Below are 22933 nucleotides of genomic sequence, written 5' to 3' on the forward strand. Positions count from 1 at the left end.
GCCACCGCAGCCTCGACCTGCTGGGCTCCGGCGATCCTTCTGGCTCAGCCTTCCGAGAAGGCGGAATTACAGGCATGCGCTGCCACGCCCGGCTGATTTTTTGATTTATTGTGGAGATGAGGTCTCGCTGCCCAGGCGGGTCTTGAACCCTCTGGCTCAGGCAATCCACTCACCTCAGCCTCCCGAAGGCGCGGGATTACAGGCTGAGCCACCGAGCCCGGCTTACTTTGCCTTTTTTATATGTGTATTTTTTTTCAGCAAGTCATTCTGATGCACTCCTAAAGCAACTATTACACCATACTCTCCGAGTTTTTTTCTTCTTGTGAGTCCAAAATCAATACTTCTGGTCTGCATCTACTACCTGAATTTCAGATCTCTATCTCTCTGCATGCCTGTGAAACAATTCTATTTGGATGTCTACAAGTGATTCAGTCTCAGAAGGCAAACTATTCTTATTGTCTTATCCCCATCTCCAAACAAACAAAAGTCTCACAAACATAAATAAATAAAATGAGAACAAATAACATTTTTAAAACAGGCCAAAACACTTCCATAAAACTACTCTGTCCTTTCTTGTGCTTTCTCTGTTTATCATCCAAGAAAACATTTTATACTCCCTATTAAGACACTGTTATTTCTGTCTCCCGCTTCTTTATTCTTAGCTTTGGCTACTGTAGTAGCTTTTGTTTTGCCTTTCTGATCTCTTTATTTATAGTTTTTATTCACACAATTTTTTTCTTTTCTTTTTAAAATGTAGTTTGATGATATTTGGCCTGTGTTAAAAGTTCAATGACTTTCTGGTGACTGTGAGATAAAGCCTGAGTTCCTTAACATGGTATAAAATACACTTTCAGGCCCTAGCTCTTTCCTCTAACTTGTTTCTCTCTTTTTTTTTTAACCACTCCCCTATGTGTAATCTGTTTCTAATTGTATCAAATTATTTGCAGCTTACAATGTTAGTCCTGCTACTTGGAATTCTTGTCTGTTTCCAATCATTCCACCTTATTTATAGTTTAAGACTAAGCTTAAACTTAATATAGTATATGAAACTTTTGAGAATATATCCAAGCCAAAAAAAGTGTGTCTTTTTATGTGTGCAATCACAGCACCTCATGTATATCTTCACCTGTTTATATGACAAGCCTTTCACTTAGAGTTTGAACTCCTGGAGGGCAGGCACATGTCTCATTAACTTTGTGTCTCAGTCCTTAATGAATTGCACTCAATACAGTGTGTTCAACGAATGAAAAGGATTTTAAAGGAAAATTGTTTTGGAAATATCTGGCGGGTCTACATTTTAGAATGCCTTCAATGTCAGACTGAGAGCTTTTCATTTATTCTGCAAACACTTGCACTCCATTAGTGGTCATCAGGCAGTGATTTAAAAATTTTTTTTTAAAAAGATCAATGCTTACATTACATTCATTATATGCCAAGTACTGTTCTAAGCTTATTTAATGTGAATATTCTCATTTAATTATTATTTTTTTCTATTTCACACTTTGAGAACTGAGACACAGATTAAACTAAGTGCCTTATCCAAATTTAGACAGTGTAGGGGTGGGGTTCAAACCCAGAGGGTCTAGCTTGATGCTATGTCCTACTAGTCACTGTGGAAAAATGTTAAACAGTATTATCATAACTGGTAACACAGGAATGAACTGAAAAAGTACAGGCAGGGAAACTAGGTAGAGGGATACTCTGTTAATCTAAACTTGAAGTGTATTTACATGAATGATATTTCAAACAACTGAAAGATTTGTTGATGACTGAATATCCAGAAAGAGAAATCAAGAATAACACCAAGGTCTCCTGTCTGGTGGTTAGGAAAACATCAGTAAAACAGAGAATTAAGGAATGACCAGCAATATTTTTGAAGCAATAAATTCAGTATTACACATTTATGATAGAAATGTACAACAGACAGGGAGGTGGAACTGGAGAAGAGAGAATTGCTAAAGTTTTAAAGTGACCAAAGAAGCAAAAATCAGAACTAAGGAACAAAGTCATAATTTCAATTAATTTTAGTAAACCAACTCCAACAACATTTACCAAAGTGTGTTCCATAGATGTTTTTAGGTGTTATTTATCACAGGGCTCTCGGAAACAACCCTTGGAAAAGTTGGGGGAAAACTTAGCATACCAATAATCCTAGGCTGATGCAATAAATATTTACCTTTACAGTCTAATTCATCAGAGTTGTCTCCACAGTCATTTTCTCCATCACATAACTTGCCATGAGGAATGCAGCGACGATTGTAGCAGGGTTTAAAACCCCTCCGACAGCTTCTGTTTTCTTAGAAATAAAAGTAGATACTCATAATTGGAAATCATATAGAAATATTTTTATAAAATGAGTATCACAGATAATATTTCACTCGTAATGATTGGATTATGGATCTATAAAACAAATGTTATGCAGTTTAAAAGCTTTGCATTAGACTATTCATGTATTATCAAAGAGTATTTCATTCAGTAAGAACCCCTTTCATTTAGTGTTTTGACTTCAGTGATTTCATACTCAAATTATATCTACATTATTGTTTCTGTCACTTTTGTCTAGTAGCACAGAAATTAACATATATCATATATTCCATTTTGAAGAAATACGTTTTTACCTAAAAAGTAACAAAAACACTCCAACATTCATCTCTTATCTCCAATGTATCTATCTGCAAGGATTTCACAGCAAGGAAAAAGGCAGCAAAACTTGTATTCATGAATCAATGTATAAAAGAGTCACCTAGATATCAACACATTTACTTTTTTCAATTACCAAAAAATATCTACCGAATTTCCTGAAAAATAGAAGAATTGCCTTCTAAATTCTATTTAGGTCTCTTGCCATTCACTGATTTGAGACAGGAGCTACCACTTATAATAATAGTTGTCATACATTCAACACCAACTTTGCACCAGGCTCTCTATTGAGTATATGTAAATATACACTTGCTCATTTAGTGCTCTCAATCACCATAAGAACTAGTTGTTTTATAGTAGTAAACTATAACATAAAAACATGAGTTACGTTGTTCACACTAGTCACACTCTAGTAAGTTTGGGAACAAAGATTTAACCTTGGGTGTGCTACCAAGCCCATGTTTTACACCTACATTGAACTATTATTGCCCACAGGCCAGATCTAGCCTGTAAGCTTGTTTTTGTAAGGTTTTAGCTCTAAAAGCGATTTTTAATTTTTTTAAAGGTTACAAACAATAAAAATAAATAAATAGAAAATATGTGATAAAGAGCACATATGGCTCACAAAGCTTAACACATTTACTAGCTGAACCTTTGCAGAGTAAGTTTGCACACTTCTTTATGAATATGATCCGACTTCTACAAAGACACAAAACAATGTGAGATACAGTCTCAAGTCAAGTTTAGTACATGCAATTTGTAAACTGATTATTATGAAATTTTTTATATGCTTCAATATTTTCATACTATGCAGGATATAGCCATTCATTAAACCAAATATACTATTTGAGGTAAATTCCCTTAGCTTTTAGGTATAGATCAATCATGTATAAATTATATTTTTTGACTATCATTTTAACTAAGGGTGTGCTATTCTGTAATGTAAGAGAGTGAGAAGACTGCTTGTGGATTTCCTGAGTTCCATCTTCCTCTTGTTTTAACTATTCTTTGATTATTTAGGTGTAATTACCTAGATATTAAAACAAAGAAGAGAAGCAGAAATAAAGTGTAGCAATTCTAGATATGCATTCCTACATTTTGCATAGCTTACAATCCCAATGCTATAGGATTTCTAGGGTAAAAAATACTTGCAAATCTGACCAATAAGTATTTAAAAATACAATAACTATTAATCATTACTTAAAGAAAAATTTCCAGGAAAAACATTGTTGCAATGAAGGCAAATCTCAGTTGTTTACATGGGTGGAAAAGTCAATGTCTACTTTTGAGGGACAAGTAGAGTTTGGCTGTCAAGTAATGTGACGAATAGAAGCACAGCTAAAGCAATCAGTGTTTATTTCAAAGCCTCTGGGCTAATCCTTGAGAAAGGAATAGAATTGACAAGACCTTGATACCAACCCAATAACATGCTATTGATGATTGGTGGTTCTCTGCTGCATAGTAAGCCTGCAATATTCACAAATCACTGATATTTCTGAATTACATCTTAAGGAATGTAAGCCTAAAACCTACTGCTAAAGATGAGTAACTAAGCAGTTCAAAAGACAGTCTTTTACTTTGTTTTAATTTCCATTTTGTGGATGAAAAAATTCTTCAATGAATATCATGGCTGCTTAATAGGAAATAAAGTGCCTCATTTTAACACAAGCAAAACCAAATCAGTTGCCTTAGACCAACACGTTAATGAGAAACATTAAGGAAGTTATTCACATAAACCAAATGGAGACAAACAAATCAAAAACTGTAGAAAGAATCAGAAACTTCTCTCTGAAAAGCCTATATTGGACACTTACCACAGTAGAGCAGTTTTTCATCTGATTTATCCTTACAATGAGGAATGCCATCACAGGTGAGCTGGTAGTCAATGCACTCACCATTTCCACACTCAAACTCTGAATAAATGTTGCAAGACGAATTTTTAGCTGAAAAAAAGAAAACACCAGTGCTTTTGTGTAATGACAAACATTTTTGATACCCTTACAATTATTTTCTTTAATCTTAATTATAAAAATAAACTAAAGATTATCTAAATATAAAATTAAATAAAGAGCAATTGTTTATGGCATTTCTTTTTGGTTTTTTGTTGTTGTTGTTGTTGTTGTTTTGAGTTGGAGTCTCACTCTGTCGCCCAGACTGGAGTGCAGTGGCCGCTCCCGGCCACCGCAGCCTCGACCTGCGGGGCTCTGGCAATCCTTCCGCCTCAGCCTTCCATGTAGCTGGAACTACTGGTGCGTGCTACCACGCCCGACTGATTTTTTTTTTTTGATTTATTGTAGAGATGAGGTCTCGCCTGCCCAGGTGGGTCTCGAACCCACGGGCTCAGGCAATCCACTCACCTCAGCCTCCCAAAGGCGTAGGATTACAGGCTAAGCCACCGAGCCCGGCTTATGGCATTTCTTTATTAAAAAAATTAAGAGGGACACTTTAATTGCTGTTCTAACACTACCTTTGTAAATTGTTTGGCAGTTGTATAGTTTTCTTTTTCATTTTCTTACATATTTGTTAATAATTTGGTAACTTGTGTGTAGAGGAAAAGAGTAGTTTATATTTGGATGACTCTATGTATGCAGCTAGACTAGCAATCTATCTTAAAAATAAATTTTAAAAACCAGTCACTTACATAAGCTCTCAACATACTGAATGTGTTTTTGTGTTTTCTCTTTTAGAATCTATTGTATATTTTTCCATATGCTGGAATTTTTCTGTACATAGTAGACTCATTTTTAAATGCTTGATGTGAAAATATCTCAGGTAAATAAATGGTCTCTATTTTTTCCACCTCCAACCTGGTCTTCCTTCCCAAAGACCTTCTAATGAAATCTAGGTAGCAAGCCCTATCATTCAGAAACACTGGAATTGCTAAAGTCATCCTCATCAGCCTCTTCTCCTATCCATGTGTAGGACATACTAGGGAGCAGACTCATTTTTCCTGCCTCACATGGCAGCACTTATTCCTCGAAATGAACAGGAGTCTGTGGGATAAGCTGCTGAAGGACAATGATCAAATGGAAAACAGAAAACATGGGCACCTGATGCTACAGACTCCAACTGACCACTGCTGTCTCTTTTCTAAATCTCAGGATTTTTATAAGAAATTTAAAATCTGAGGTTTTTTTGTTTTTGTTTTTTGTTTTTAATATTGTTCTCATTTGTAAGCACAAGCCAATAGTCACAAAGTATAGAACACATTTTCTACAGCTAGGTTTCATCCCTCGCATGCCAATATGGGACCCCTGTTTTGAAGGGTCACTATTGAGAAAAAATGAACTTATTTTTATACACAAATAAAAGATTTACTAGTAAACTTTTGGAATTCAATTTTTTGGGGATATGGTATCTGCTGGCATGTACTCACTTTGTTGCTTGTTAAATAATTGTACACTGAAATCCACCTGTAGTATGTTGGAGATAAGTAGAATTCATTTATCTCTGCTGATACAGGAAACATAGTTCAATTTTACAATTTACTATAAACTTTTGAACTTTATTTTAGAAATATTCAATTACATAGCCACTTACACTATTTGAAGTCTCCAGGGTTTTATTTCTCTACTATTCCTAGAATTTAACTAATTTAATAGAATGTCTGTCTATGCATCTGCCTCAGACTATTAACTTAATTCTTTTAATGACAGCAACATGTTTCAAAGATTTTTTTCTTGATTGGCACATTCTAAAATTCATTGGTCAGTCAGCAGCTGACGTAGAATGTCATTTTAGAGACAGTAGCAAAGAATTTAGAATCTAAAATTAGTGTCAAAGTTAAATTAAGAAATATTAAGCAGAGTGCTAATATTACTGAGTACAATCATCTGAGATCATGAACTGAAGAAAATTCAGTCACTTACTAAAAGTCTATTGATATTTCTGACTTATTTTATTTATTTGAGCACATCCTATTTGCTATCTCATTGCCAATTAAACATTGTTTGTTATGATAGAAAATACCATATTCAGTGACATATAATTATGATCCCTTGGGGAAAAACAAAACTTACTTACAGATAGATATGGTTTTTAGATTATAAAAAATATTGTATAAGTACAATTCCTGCTCAGGTATGTTCACTTGATGAAAAAGTATTGAGTGTTTTCCGCCTTTTTTTTTTTACAAACACCATGGTTTCCTTGTTGTTCTCTTCCACAGCAATTTCTTTATCTAATTGTATTTTCTATGCTTATTTCTATTATGGATGTCGATAAGATTACTAAGACTGTGTAGAAGAAAACTGCCTACTCTTTTTGTCAACAGTTATGCCAGCAAATGGTTTTCCCTCCTTTGCTCTTAAGTAGTTGTTAGTGAATGGCCTCTCACCCCAGTAATGCTGCCATTAACACTTAATGAACACCCTGGGTGAAATCATTCAAATATGGACATTATCTATGCTAGCATAATTCTAGCATAGTATCTAGCATTTCCCAAAGATGGGTTTGACAAGGAGAAGGCAAGAGTTACTTTCCAATCTCTTTGCTGGACCAGAGGATTTCAATATGAATGCACAATGGGTACAGTCTGCCGCTATAACAGTTTGTCAGCTCTGAAGTATCCAATATCACTCTACAATTTCATAAAAATACAGCTGTGCTTGTTTAAAAAGATATTTTTTTCCTGATTAATTCTCTCTCATCAATAGAAAGAAGCAGGTAGCTTAGTAGGGGCAGTTGTATTTAATCTATTTTGCAGCATGGATAGGCCTCACTGTACACAAATATGCCTTGCGTTTTGACTAAAGGTATTGCTTTAATACTGGCCTGCAGTGACCTGTGAAAGAAACATGAGTGAGTCTAATGCATGGCTAACACTCCAGGCTTACAGATGGCATCAGATTCAGACCATTACAGCTGAAACCACAAAGGCAAACTGTAAAAGAGAGTTTAAGAGTTTAAGCAATTGCCTGAGCAACTCAGAGAAGGTTTAAGTGACAAAGAAATATGGGATTTTGTGGCACGAATTATTGAAATTGGGCACCTGCATTTAAAAATCTGACCAATTGTATCATTTTCTCATTTGTTTTGGCACAATCATAAATAAAGTATCTTTTGCCTTTTTCACTAAGAAGTCCCCTTTTGGGTTGTGGTATCAAAGTGAGAAGATATGTTTATGTTATTGTATTGGGTGCAATTGTTTTCAAAATAAAGAAAATTATAAAAAGGACTTGCATTAAAGCAAAGAGCAGCTAAAAGAGATTTTCCTAATGGATGAAGATTAAAAGAACACTTAGATGAAGATGAAAAATACTTATTATTATAGTGTAGACACATCCAGCTCTGCTAATATTCTAACATGAAAAAATATGAGATGAGGATCTAGATGAGGAGAGGAAAAGATGCCTAAAACTGACACATCCTGAGAGTAAGTTTACCAATTTCCAACTTTCTCTCTCACCTTCCTTACCCACAAATTGTCTTAATGTTAAATAGAAATTAACCTTTTTTATGTGACTTGCTAATTCTTCATGGCAATATTGGAACACTTGAACCCTTATTTATTTTGGAAACTGTTTTGGAAACTTAGCTGTTAATAAGTGTATATTGTAATGGTACTAATTAAAGATTGTAATGCCTTTGGGAGGTATAAACATCGTGCAAGGTTGCAATGTTACATTCTTAATTAACAGTTTGGAAATGATTACAAATAAGCTGCATGAGCCATTCGCTCTCATTTACATACTGTGATGGACTGTGAGCGGTTTTATTGCAAGGCTACTGACATACTGCCTGTATGCTGGTTTATTTCAGTTTCCATTAATTTTGCTGTTGACTCATTTCACAAAGTCACAACTGGAAGTTTTCAGATGATCACTGTATTCAGGTACTCCTCTGAGCTAGCCCTAATACCTCCCAGCCCACAGTCAGGAAGATAAAACATTCAGCACCATTTTGATTATCATTATCTAGCACATGGTGCTATAACAAAGTACAGTAACGAAGCAAAGTAAAGAACAGGGAGATAAATTGGTTGATCTAATATTGGAGAAGAATACACTAAATGTATACAGTGGATGAATACACTAAAACAATTGCAGTTATATGTGTGACATTTTGAGCAGATATGTCATCTTGCATTTCCGATCTCTTTACTTACTCACACATCTGTTGTCATCTAGCAATATCCGGTCCCCCCTGCAGGAACAATTCACTCTACCATTGGGAGTTAAAAGACACAGGTCATGGCAACCTCCATTCAATACTGCACACGGAGAAAGTTCACCTGCGATGAAGAGACTTTATTGGTAACATTTTATATTGAATTCCTATTCTATGTTAGATATATATTAATAGTAAACAGTGAGACTGCCTCAATCTGTCAATAATAACTCTTGAACAAGAAACATTCAGAACTTTTAAATCTAAACATTCCTAAAAATAGATACATTAGAAAAACATGCAACACTAATTAAATCTTTCTAACACGTCAGTCAAGAATACCATAGCATTAAATGAACTAGTTCCACTAGAAATCACATGAATACCGCCAAGTGCAATTTTGTAAGTACTCCAGTGATTAAAGAATTTTTAAGCACAGATGTAAAACTTATCTATCAAGTATCATTTTCGTGGAAACAACTTGATTTGAATGTTCAAAGATATGAAGAGTGAGTGGAATAAGATTTTTGAAACAAGTAATTAAAAATAAAGTCTTCCTATGGTGGTGAGTTAAGCACCACAGAAGTTGTCTTAATCATTTTAGATAATTTCAATATATTGAATAGCCAAATCTTGAATACTATCCTTAAGAACTATAAGAAAACAAAATCCACAGAATTGTAGTCACAAAAACATATATACACATATATATTTTGAAAAGCAAAATCTAAGTATTATTAAAAACATAGTTACATTTTTGAGAGACCAGAGATTATATAAATAAAATATAAATTTTTTTTCTATTGTAACTTACAGCTATTGGTGTCATTGGCAACAGCTATGATTCCCATTGGTTGATGTGGAATATCAGAACGAAGAATTTTTGTGTCTCCTCCTGTGTATTTGTTGGAACGCAGGATAGCCCTTCTTCCCCAGTCTGACCAGAAGATATAATTGTCATAAACAGCCAGACTGAGGAAAGTCCCTGGCCCAGATTTGACAATCACCTGGAATAAACAAAATATCATATTTTTACAATGAAGATATAGATATTTATATACCCATATCCATTTCTGCTTCAAAAAAACAAGGGATTAAGCTGAGATGGCTTTAATCGATAGAAATCATCAGCTAAAACTACCATTTTACTAGATAATTATCATAATATGCTTTATATTTCAACTAAAATGTAATTAACTTTAGAGTTTACTTAGTATTTTAAATACACTTTTCTTTAATCATTCAATTTGTATAGACAACTTTATTGTTTTGGTATAAAAGCAAACTCACCAAGACAAAAATATGAGATTATAGTGACCAGAAAGCACTCATTAATTTTATTATAAAATCACCAAATATATAGCAGACACTTATCAAGTTTTCAGAACTATATATGGAATATAAAGAATCCTAAAACCCAAGCTTTTCCTTCAAGAAGCCTACAGCATGAGTGATTAGATAAGATGTACATGTCTGACTATAAAAGTTCAAAAGTAAAGACCATACTTCCACTCAGATCAAATGAAATAAAAGGGACTACATTTACCTTTCCACCTGAAACAACTAGAAACAAACAAACAAACAAACAAAATATATGAAACAAGATTTTTTTTAACACATTGCACATAAAGGGCCAGTGATTCCTGAGAAACAGAAAATACAGGGTATGCCCCCTGGTGGCCACAGTTCACCAGAGTCCGATTACTGTAGCAGCACAGCACACAAAAACAGAGTCCAGATAACTGTCTCTGAGTGAAAGTTATGGGAAGAAAGAGTTATGAGACAGCAATGTTGCTAGACCTCACAGGGCAGAGTCCCAGAGAAGAGAGTTCAGCAGAGACCAGTGGATATTTACAGAGGGGCTTTTTGGAGTTTTCAATCAGGTTCTGATAAGTGTACATACATGTGTTAGGAACTTCTCCAATCTGGTGAAAGAACCAACGGAAAGTATTAAAGAAATAAGAGTCTCAAAGTTCACATACATCCACAAATCATGCCTTTTAATACCAAGCAGACCCCAAAACATTCTAGTTCATGAGACTGAGTAGAGTAACTGGTAGAGTCTTACCTTAGCAGTGGGGAGTTATAAACTCTAGACTAAAATCTGTTGCAGTCCAGTCTAACAAACCTTAAAAGAAAGACCTAAAAGGATCAAACTGTTTCCAAGTTGTTTAACTATCTTCCAGAAAAAAAATTTCAGGAATACTTTTAGAGATATAAAAAAACGTATATCCCTAAACTAAATGCAAGAAAAATGTGAAAAATAAAATTTTCAAATCAATGACTTCTGCTTCCACTCGAAGAAACTAGAAGGAAAGTAAATTAAATCCAAAGTTAAAAAGAAAAAAACTAAAAAGAAAAAGGAAAATCAAATAAATAAAAAACAGAAAAACTGGAGAAAAATCAAAAAACTAAAAACTGATTACTTGAGATCAATAAAATGGATAATACATCCTGATGAAGTGAGATTAACCCCAAGAATACAATTAGATTCAACATTAAAATATCAATCCATGAAATTCACCACAATAGCAGACTAAAAAAGAAAACACATATAACTATCTCAATAAGTATCAAAAAATTATTTGATAAGATATAACACCTATTCCTGACAAAAACTCAGAATAGAAATATAAATGAACATAAAACCAAGTACAAGACAAGAATGATCACTCTCACTTCTGCTACTCATATTATTCATGAGTTTCTAACCAGTAAATTAAGACCCAAAAAATCCAAACTGGGGGGAGAAAAGTCAAACTGTATTTATTTGCAGATGACAAATAAATCTAAAATGTATGTGGACATGTAAGAGACCTAGATTAGGGAAAAAAATAGTTGGAGCACTAACACTACCTTATCTCAAGAAAATCAAAATGAATTTTCAAGACAGTATAGTATCAGTGAAGGATAGACAAATACATCCATAAAACAGTAGAGCATTCATTAACAGACCCATATATATGGATAAGTATTTTCCTTTTTTTATTGAGGAATACATACAAAATTTTACGAATAAACTGTGAAGACATTATCTCCTTTCTATGTATGAAAAAATTTAGGGGTAGAGATATTTGGTAACTCTATCAAAAGGGTAAAGTTACATCCAGTGTTGATATTTTTAATCATCTTCTTAAACTATCTCTAAATCCCAGGCTCCTCCTTCGGTCATGTATTGCCCTCTTAGAAATTAACATATTCTAGGATGAAAACATTTACAAAGTACAAAAATTGGTATAGTTTGAGGATAACATATAATTTGGAGAATATAGTAATTTAAGAAATAAGTCCCATGTCTCTCTCCATCTTGTTTCAACCTGTAAATTATTATGAGGTAATTAACAATGTTATCTTCCTGATTTCCCAAAACTGTACCTCATTCATTCTAAATTAACTGCTAATTACCCTCTCATAAAAACAATTACTTTAATTTTTTTCTGAGTATATAAGTAATTTCTGTTCTACAGAGCAATATTTATCAAACTTTAATGTGAATATAAACCACTTTGAGATTTTGTTAGAACTCAGACAGATTCTGACACACTAGGTCAAGAATAGGCTCTGAGTTTCTGCATTCCTAACAAATTACCAGGTAATCTGACAAATTTCAACTTGGTGGTATGAACTAGAGAAACTCATTTTTTTCTTTATTAGCAGCTATATATGTGCTGTCTTTGTAACTAAATTTATGCTACTTCAAGTTAGGAACTATAGTAATTGCTTCAATTTCTCCGGTATCACATCGTTTAGACTAACAAAGTAGACACTCACTAAACATTGTTGAATCACTAAGAATGAAGATTGTAATAGCTTGACATAAATGAAAATGTTATGGACAGAGTCTTATGAAAACAAAAGTCAGCCGGGCTCGGTGGCTCAGCCTGTAATCCCGTGCCTTTGGGAGGCTGAGGTGAGTGGATTGCCTGAGCCCGCGGGTTCGAGACCTGCCTGGGCAGGCAAGACCTCATTTCTACAATAAATCAAAAAATCAGCCGGGCGGTAGCGCACGCCTGTAATTCTGGCTACTCGGAAGGCTGAGGCGGAAGGATCGCCGGAGTCCAGCAGGTCGAGGCTGTGGTGGCCCGGAGCGGCCACTGCACTCCAGTCTGGGTGACAGAGTGAGACTCCGACTCAAAAAAAAAAGAAAACAAAAGTTTCCTATGTTGTCACCAAAAGCCATATAACAACTGTTACTGATTTTAACATTGATTGGGTCTAGTAGTTTGCTTTTCTCCTTGTGCTGATACAGAGAAAAAGGGTGGAAGCAATACGAAACTTGGTCTATAATTATGTATATTGCCTTTATAGGTTATAATAGGTTCCACTAAGACCCAAGCTAACTCTAGCCATTTCATTTCTGGCTAAAGTTCTATGTGGAATAGAAGGTGAAATCTACTAAATTACATGCTTCAATCTCCATGGTAAAACACTTTTTACCATAAGTTTACAAGTTGCGCACCTTACATGTTAATATTGTTTGGATATTTGACACTTCCAAATCTCATGTTGAAATGTTATCACCAGCGTTGGAAGTGAGGTTTAGTGGGAGGTGTTTAGGCATTAGGTGAGGATCCCTCACGAATGACTTAGTGCCCTTCCTGTGGTAATAAGTTCACAAGAGATCTGGCATTCAAAAAGAATCTGGTTGCTCCCTCCTCTCTCTTTTTCTTTCTTTCATCATGTGACAACACCTGTTTCCCCTTCATCTTCATCTATGGTTGGAAACTCCTTGAAGTTCTCAACAGAAGCTGAGAAAATGCTGGCACAATGCTTCTTATACAGTCTGCAGAACTGTAAGCAAAATAAACCTCATTTATTTATAAATTACTTAGTCTCAGGTATTCCTTTTATAGCAATGCAAAATGGACTAGCACATAGATTCTTAATTAGTATATTTATTTACAGGGCAGAAGTATTGTTCTCATAAATTGCAGTCTACCATATTATATGATAATGTACCATTATGGCATAATTTTAAGGTACTTTCATCTTGAGCCTATAAGTAGGTTCATATTTCTAAAACTTAATATTCATTCACAAAAGTCATTTCTTGACACGGTCACTTCATCTCATGTGTGTCTTTGTAGACATAATTAAATTGGTTTCATAGAGATACCACATAGACTTTAAATATATGTGTCAGAAATTTATAGTTACTAGCCAGATGCCTTTTGCATCTTGGGACTTCACTGGTATCTTATTTGTGGAAGCCTTCAATTCAGTTAACCAGTTAAATAATCTGAAAATATGCAGTTTTATAAAGCAAACATCATATTTCCAAGTCCCAGATGCTAAATGTTAAACCAAGCAATATAAAAGCCAGGCAAATGGGAGGTTTCCCAAACACCCCAGCAGATTGCCTCACTGGCAAGATCATAAATTATCATTATAAGAAATGACAACTTGGTCCCTGTCATGACTGGGAATGACAGAATGTTGCAGATTAAAAAATAATAATAACTGCAATTGCTTTCACCTTAGAGAGCATGGTAAATCAGTAACTTAAAACCGAGAAAAATTTAATATAAGAATAGATGACAAATACAGTTTTCAAGAGGGAGTTTGTAGAACAAATACTAAATGCCTAAATGCCATTAATGTCTATCCAAATTTGTAAAGAACAAAATTCAAAGTAATTATTGAAATACTTCTCTATTGTATCTACTGCACTCTTAAAAGAAGGAAACAAACACACAATGAAGTTTCTTAACATCTTCTGTTACTTTTATCAGAAATTTTTCAACCTTCTAGATAACTCACCTTTACAGAGAAAACATGATTGTCTAGTTTTCTATTACTCTGAGTAGAGTAATAGATGGTCTATTCTCAGTAGACCATAAAATCTTTAGAGAGATTGTGTCAGTTAAGCATGAAGCAGGAATGAACTGGCATGCTCAAGTTAGGATAATCTGAGGAAGGCTTAATCAAAGGACTCTTGAAAAGGGTTTTGGCAGGGTACAGGGAAACCATAGGGATGGTGTAGGACACAGAGACTGTTACCATCCTTAGATCTGAAATGACAATGAAATGGGATGGTTTTCAGAACCCATAAAAAGAGAACTACCTTGAGATGAGCTACCAGTCTTTGTTAGAGAGGCAGATTTTTCAGTGAGGGAGGAGAATTGAGAATGAATTCCTTTGATATTACACAAACTCCTTCTAATTCCTTGATTGACCAAAGTTGACCAGAAGCAAGAGGGCAATGGAGGCAGGTACATAGGTAAGTCTTCTGGAGGAAGAGAACAGTTGGAGGATAATATAGAAAAGATCTGGAATATATGCCTATATTAAGACTTTTAAAAACTTATTATTATCTTTTTGGATTCTTGGAATTCAGTTTTTATGATCTACTGAGAATAGACCATCTATTACTCTACTCAGAGCAATAGAAAATTAGACAATCATGTTTTCTATGTAAAGGTGAGTTATCTAGAAGGTTGAAAAATATTTCTGGTAAGAGTAACAGAAGATGCAATATTAAGAAACTTTATCATGTGTTTGTTTCCTTCTTTTAAGAGTGCAGTAGATACAATAGAGAAGTATTTCAATAATTACTTTGAATTTTGTTCTTTACAAATTTGGATAGACATTAATGGCATTTAGGCATTTAGTATTTGTTCTACAAACTCCCTCCTAATCTGGAAAATGAGGCAGTAAAATTCTGTTCCCTTTCCAAGGAGAGAAAGAGTTAAAAATCCCCTTAGGTCTCACAGAGGACTAATGCGAACAAATATGAACTGAGATTCTTGAAATGTTATAGCTACTCTTAAATGGAATTTGGGCAAATTTTTCATGTTTTCATTTTCTTGCCTTCATATATGATTATAGTTATTAAAGTTACAGCTTATGCAAAATTCTGAATTAGGTACATTTAGACAGATTTATAACCTGATTTGTATCAACAAGGACTAAAAATTTTTAATGAGTTTGTTCTTTGAATCCTTCCAAAGTATACATTTTGGGACCCAGTTCAAGAAAGACTTTCTTTCAGATTCCGTTTTCGACTGCCCAAGGCAAAATGGCTTCTTCCTCTGCACATCCAGAACTGTTTTTATACACATTCATTAGAAAACTCATCAGATAATATTTTAAGAGCTTTTATTTTATCAATCTTCCTGGCAAGACTGAACTATTTGAAACCAGGAATTGCATCTTTTTATTTTTGCAACCCAAGTACTTAAAACATATTTAACATTCAATAATTATTTGCTGATAGAATAGCAAATAAATAAGTGATTAAAAACTATTTTCCTCACTGTATGGGTTTATTTCTTCTACTGCTGCTGCTTCTTTTAAGGTAGATATATGTAGACTTTTAATTCAGCTTCATACTTTGTGTATGTACATAAAGATAAAACCTTTGCTTTGCAAAATGCTATTAACTACATTTGTGTTTTACTGAAGAACTATAAACATAATCTTCCCAAGATAACGCTCATACCTTTGATAAATATTTTAATAATGCTACCCTGTAGATCACTGTCTAAATATAACTCTCCTGCCTTTTTAATATTTTAGTAGAAAAAGTAAAGAGTTAGTCAAAGGACTATATATTAAATCAAAACCTCTTATGTCCATACCACCCTGAAAAACAAGTCTTGATATTTCAAATTGAGATATACAGAATTTTTAAAAATCACATGTTATTTTAGGTGCTAGACTGTAAGAACTTAAAAACTATCCTGAACTTACACGTATGCATAAATATGTGTTTTTAGTGTGTGTGAATAATAAGGATAGTCCAGAAATAAGTTAATTTGACACTGCATAGATTTCAAAAGAAAATATATCCTAGGACTTAATAGTCCTAGGAGTGGACTCTAGAATCAGAAAGTATGAATTCTTATCTAGCAATACCTCTTAGTACTATACATTAGTAATAATATTTATCATAAAATTTTGGAAAATGCTAATAATATACATTAAGCAGCATTATAGCAAACTTTTAATAAATGTTAGCTATAATTATTTTTGCACAGATACTGTAGGTGTTAAATAAGCTTGTATAGGTAGGTTTAAAAGCTTAAATACTATTTGAATCTAATTTTTATTTTTTAAAGTGTTGCAAACAATAACCAACTTGAAGACAAACTTTTAAAAAAGATTTTTATTTGCAAGTTTAATGATTTTTAACTTTATCTTTGTTATAAATTTAATGCTTTCTCTGACTTTATCGTATCATCAAACATACGCTTACAGGTAAAATTAATATCTAATTTGTTTAAATATTTGAGTTTTTTTTTGTTAGTGTGTCCACTGAAAAGTTCTATTAGGGGTTTAAAAAGTAATTATGCCTATTTACTAACTTTGAGGTAAAATCACAAGCAGTGTTTTAATCAGGCAAGTCATATGACATGGACACTAACTGACCTTAAGCTCCTGTTCAACCTTCAGTATTAGAACCACAACTGTTACACACTGACCAGTTACAATATTCACAATTCTGGAAATCAAGGATTTGTGTTTGCTTGTTGTATATGTGAGGTATCTTTACCCCAAAATATGGCACCTTGGTATTTGAGAAAACAACAAATGCAGACAGGCCATTCTGACCTCTCTCTTCTCTCCCCTGAAGCAAGCCATACAGAAATTCTCTGGCCTTTTTCTGAGGTAGGTCATATGACCATAATCTGCCCTGTACCTAGAGAAAGGACATCCTAATGTGCCCTATATCTAGAGGAAAGAAATGTCACACAGGAACATGAAGAAGAATCTGAACAAACAGGCCTTGCTAAGTTCCCCCCCAGTTTATTGCCATCAGATCATACCCTCCTTTTCTTCTCCAGTCATATCCTTCCACAACTATTCACTTCTTCACCAAACAGCATAAACACACACAGATTGCTCTGTTTCCTGAGTCTTCATTTCTGAAGGTTCCCATGTCACATAAAACTTATAGTAAATAAATTTGTATGCTGTTCTCTTATGAACCTTTATGTTAGAGGAGTCTCAGTCATGCACCTAGCAATGGGCAAAAAAGAAATACCTGTTCCCCTAAAACTGTTTTGAACATACTTTTCTGAACATTCTAATGATTGCTAAGCAAAATGAACCAAATAAAACCAAATAATTTGCTTCTTTAAAATGTCACTTTGAAAAAGTGACAAAGTCCTATACTTGAAGGTTATATCAAAATGTTTATTTACCTATAACCTTAAATTCTACATCTGTCCATAGGCCACCCAAGAATCACTTTAATAAATATGAAAATATTTGTAAAATGTATACATAATTTTGGCAAAGTGAATTATTAAAAATGTATTTAAACATATATATAGCAGTTATCCTAAAATACTTCTTTATTATTCAACTTTTTAAACATTCAGTAAAAACTGAATCTGGCTGCATGACTATCTGAACTTTTGTGTATATATGTATATATATACACACACATATTTTCTCTACTATGCATATAGTTTTCTTTTTAATCAACTTTATTGGAGGATGATTTGCATACAAAATGAGTTTTAATTCTTTTTTGACAATCACAATGATTTATGCATACATTCCTTCCCACCTTCAGCTCCCAAGCTCAGTTATCTTCCTTAGAAACAAGCTCTCATCAGTTTCTTAAATGATAATAAATTTTTAACAATTCTGTTTATTTTTGGAATTGCAGAAAGTTTTGCACTATCATTAAGTCTGATTACTTATAATTCTTAAAATTAAAATGCATGCTTTAGAAACTTGTCTCAATTTAAAATTCATCTTATTCATTAGAAGGCTATTATTGACGCAGAAATTCAAAACAAAACTTTAACGATAAGACAAAGGTAAAAACAAAATGAGTAAAAATGACATCTTTTCCACATCCCGATTTGAGTGTCTGCAAATCTAATCTTTTTCAAGAGCCTCCATTATCCTTGGAATGCTCTCTTGTGCCATATGTTAGATGGTCTCCATCCCCTGGGCCAGGGCTTGGGAGTGGTCCATGGTCTGTTAAGAGCCAGGCTTCATAGCAAGAGGCAAAAGGTGGGGAGCAAGCAAAACTTCTGTATTTACAGCCACTCCCTATCACTCCCATTACCGACTGAGATTCACCTCCTGTGAGTTCAGCAATGGCCTAAGAGTCTCATAGGAGTGCTAACTCTACGGTGAAATAGCGGGAGCTAGCTTGTGTGTTCCTTTATGAGAATCGAATGCCTGATGATCAGAGGTGAAGTTGAGGTGGTGGTGTGGCGCTGGGGAGTGGCTAGAAATACAGATTAGCATTAGCAGTGAGATTTGACTGCACAGAGACCATGTTAAATCAATTGCTTTTAGACTCATAGCAAAACCCTATCAGTGAGTGGCAAGTTAAGTTGATGTCTTCAATAATACAGCTGCAACTGGTGGTAAGCTTTAAGTCAGACTCTGACACTTATTTTAGTCTGGGTGTGGCCCATTCATTATTTTATTTACCACTTCCATTTGCACCTCTTTTTTATGATGAGTTATTTCATTATATATTACAATGTAATAATAATAGAAATAAAGTGCACAATAAATGCCATGCACTTGAATTATCCCAAAACCATCTTCCTTCCCCCCATCCATGGAAAAATTGTATTCCATGAAACCAGTCCTGATGTCAAAAAGGTGAGGACTGCTGCCATATATGACCTGACCCTCTATTATCTCTCTGGGTTTTTCACCTGTCATTTTTTCCTATGCTCACGTGTTCTCTCTGTGCTAGCCACCATGGCCTCCTGGATGCACCTCAGATGAGTCAAGCACATATAAGGTCTTTGCATAGGCTATTCTCTGTGCCTGAGAGACTCTTCCCAAAAATATTCACATGGCCAGCTAAATCACTCCTTTAAGATTTTGTTCCAATATCACTTTTTCCATGAAAGAGACATCTTGAATTCCCTAATGCAACCTCCCTCTCTTTAACATATCACATTCAATTCCCTTATTCTACTCTACCTGATTCTTATGAGATTTGTGGCTTAATATGTCTTCCTCTGGTAGAACATAAGTTTCCTAAAAGTAGAGAGGCTTATCTGTGCTGCTCACAGATGACATCTAAGCACCCAGAACAGCATCTGACACATTAGGCACTCAACAAATATTTGTTGATTGAAGAATGAAGTGGTTAGTCCCCAGGGAAAACTGCAAATTACAATGAGAGATCACTTTACACCTGTTAGAATAACTATAATGAAAAAAGACAGATAATAACAAGTGATGGCAAGGATGTGAAGGATGTGGAGAAATGGAATCTTTACACACTGCTGGAGGGAATGGAGAATGGTATGGCCACTGTAGAAAGCAGTCTAAGCCGGGCTCGATGGCTCAGCCTGTAATCCCGCGCTTTGGGAGGCCGAGGTGAGTGGATTGCCTGAGCCCGCCGGTGCGAGACTCGCCTGGGCAACTTGGCGAGATCTCATCTCTACAGTAAATAAATTTTAAAAATGAGCCGGGCATGGTAGTGTGCGCCTGTAGCTCCAGCTACTCGGAAGGCTGAGGCGGAAGAATCGCCGGAGCCCAGCAGGTGGAGGCTGCAGCGGCTGGGAGCGTGCCACTGCACCCCAGTCTGGGCGACAGAGTGAGACTCCAACTTGAAAACAAAAAAAACAAACAAAAAAAAGAAAGCAGTCTAACGATGCCCATAGTGTCTTCATGACCCCGCAAATCTGGATCCACCGAAAAGAAATGAAAATATGCGCTCACATTGGAATCTGTACATACATGGCTATCGCAGTACCATTTATGGTAGCCAAAAAGTCAAAATAACTGAAATGTCCATCATATAATTAATATATTTATAAATAAGATGTGGTCTGTTCATACAAAAGAATATTATATATCAGTAAAAAACAAATGAAGCCGGGCTCAGTGGCTCAGCCTGTAATCCCGCCTCTTTGGGAGGCTGAGGTGAGTGGATTGCCTGAGCCCACGGGTTCGAGACCCGCCTGGGCAGCGAGACCTCATCTCCACAATAAATCAAAAAATCAGCCGGGCGTGGTAGCGCACGCCTGTAGTTCCGGCTACTTGGAAGGCTGAAGCAGAAGGATCGCCGGAGCCCAGCAGGTCGAGGCTGCGGTGGCCGGGAGCGGCCACTGCACTTCAGTCTGGGCAACAACGTGAGACTCCAACTCAAAAAAAAAAAAAAAAAATGAAAATACTGATGAATACTACATACAAATAAACATTAAAAACATTATGGCAAGGGAAAGAAGCAAATCAAAAAAGACCACATATCGTGATTTATAGAAATTTGATTTATAGAAAAATTCCAGAATAAGAGAACCTATAGACTAGACAGAAAGTAGATACATGTACATGGTTGCCTAGGGCTGGGGGAATAGGGGATTGAGGACTGATGGCTAAGAGAAGTAGGGTGTCTTTTTAGTGTGATAAAAATGTTCTAAAACTGATTGTGATGATGGTTGCACAATTTCATGAGTATACTAAAAAGCCTCTTTTATATACTTTAAATGAATGAATTGAGCCATATGTAAGTTATATTTCAATAAAGCTTTGAAAGGAAGAGGAGTAGGAGGAGGAAGTGATAAAGGAAACAGTAATAAAGACAGGATTTGATTCCAGGTTCCAGAGTCATACCTTTAACCACTACACTATGCTATTTCTACAAAAAAAAAAAAAAAAAAAAAATAAAGCAGAGTCGTTGTTCTCAAAGAAATAAAAGTATAAGCAACAACATAAAAAACATTTTAAAGTTTTTTATAAAAGTATAGAAAAACAGATGATACTCTTGCAAAAAATCACATATGATTCTATTCAGTTCATAGATCTAACTGTAATATCTATGTAATACAAAGGTAATTGAACATATTAAACAATGCCATGGTATACAACATTATAATCTAGACTTTGAAACGCTACAAGATCAATTAGCTGATTTTGCTTTTGTTTTTCTGTAGAAATCTGCAAAGCCTCCTAAATAACAAAGATAGAAGGGAAAATTAGATTTAAAGTTTTTATAAAGACATATCCCTCATTTATTATATCTGAACTTTATCTGGATCCCAGTTCAGAGACACAGATGACAGCGTTTCATAAGCTAGATTTCCTAAAATTTTGCAAAAAAGTTACTATAACTAACAAATGAACTGAGGATGTTCAGAGAATAGAAAAACAATTATATTTCTGTATATTAGCAACAAAAAATTGAACATTAAATCCACTGCAAACATAATTGCAAAAGAAATATATTAAATACTATGGACAGAAAGAGTACAATATGAACCTGAATTGTCTTGTGGGGACAAAAAGTAAGAACTTGTTCAAAAAATGATAGGGCATGTAGGAGGACTCTTGAAGGACCTCTTAATGACCATAAATAGGACAATTTGAGAAACAAGTAAAAATAGTCATGTTATAATCCCCTGAATAAATAAAACAAATTCCATGATTTCTTACTGACATAAAAAATTAACTAAATAAATAAATAATAAAACATTGAGGGAGGGCATAGGAAAGTTCCTTATAGGAGATTTCTGATTAATAAATGTAGAAAATATTAAAAGTAGAACATTTTTACTTGTCAAGATCTACAATAAATAATTGTTTAGGAAAGAAATACACAAAATACACAAAAATGCTAAAATTAGTGAGCAAAAGTACAATGAGAAATACAATATTTACATTATTTCAATTTCTTTCCAGAAGAATATCTATTAGTTTTGTAGATAATAAAAGGTAACTTGATGGTAGAATCCTATGGAAACATTGACTACATGATCAAAGTTAACACCATTAATGAGATGAGTATCATGCAGCTCTTGATATGACACACTGACAAGGGCAGATGTCACTATTGCCATTTCTCTGCCAAAAGTTATAACCAAAATTTAAGAAACAATTTCATTTAATCAAACAAATGTATCAAATAAACTCAAATTGAGGGACTTTTTAAAAACAGCAGACCATTATTCTTCCAATCTATCATGTTAAAGAAAAAGGAAGACTGGGGTAATGTGTCAGATTCAAGGTTAATAAAGAAATATGACAGCTGGGCTTGGTGGCTCAGCCTGTAATCCCGCGCCTTTGGGAGGCTGAGGTGAGTGGATTGCCTGAGCCCGCGGGTTCGAGACCCACCTAGGCAAATTGGCGAGACCTCATCTCTACAATAAATCAAAAAAATCAGTGGTAGCGCACGCCTGTAGTTCCAGCTACTTCGAAGGCTGAGGTGGAAGGATCGCCAGAGCCCAGCAGGCGAGGCTGCGGTGGCCGGGAG

General features: G+C 34.7%; 1 protein-coding gene across 1 annotated transcript in view; it reads right to left on the minus strand.

The window, feature by feature from the left end:
* The window catches only part of LRP1B (LDL receptor related protein 1B), a 1912798-nt gene that overhangs the window by 288887 nt on the left and 1600978 nt on the right, over nucleotides 1–22933 (minus strand). Inside the window, exons 44-47 of the mRNA XM_008055101.2 lie at nucleotides 9563–9755; nucleotides 8747–8872; nucleotides 4455–4583; nucleotides 2177–2296 (exon numbers count right to left, since the gene is read on the minus strand). Of these exons, the coding sequence (XP_008053292.1) occupies nucleotides 2177–2296; nucleotides 4455–4583; nucleotides 8747–8872; nucleotides 9563–9755 (568 nt within the window). The remainder of the gene's footprint in view (nucleotides 1–2176; nucleotides 2297–4454; nucleotides 4584–8746; nucleotides 8873–9562; nucleotides 9756–22933) is intronic.

This window comes from Carlito syrichta, unplaced genomic scaffold (assembly GCF_000164805.1).
Source record: "Carlito syrichta isolate Samal-C Ts95f unplaced genomic scaffold, Tarsius_syrichta-2.0.1 Scaffold301673, whole genome shotgun sequence".
Classification (NCBI taxonomy): Eukaryota; Metazoa; Chordata; class Mammalia; order Primates; family Tarsiidae; genus Carlito; species Carlito syrichta.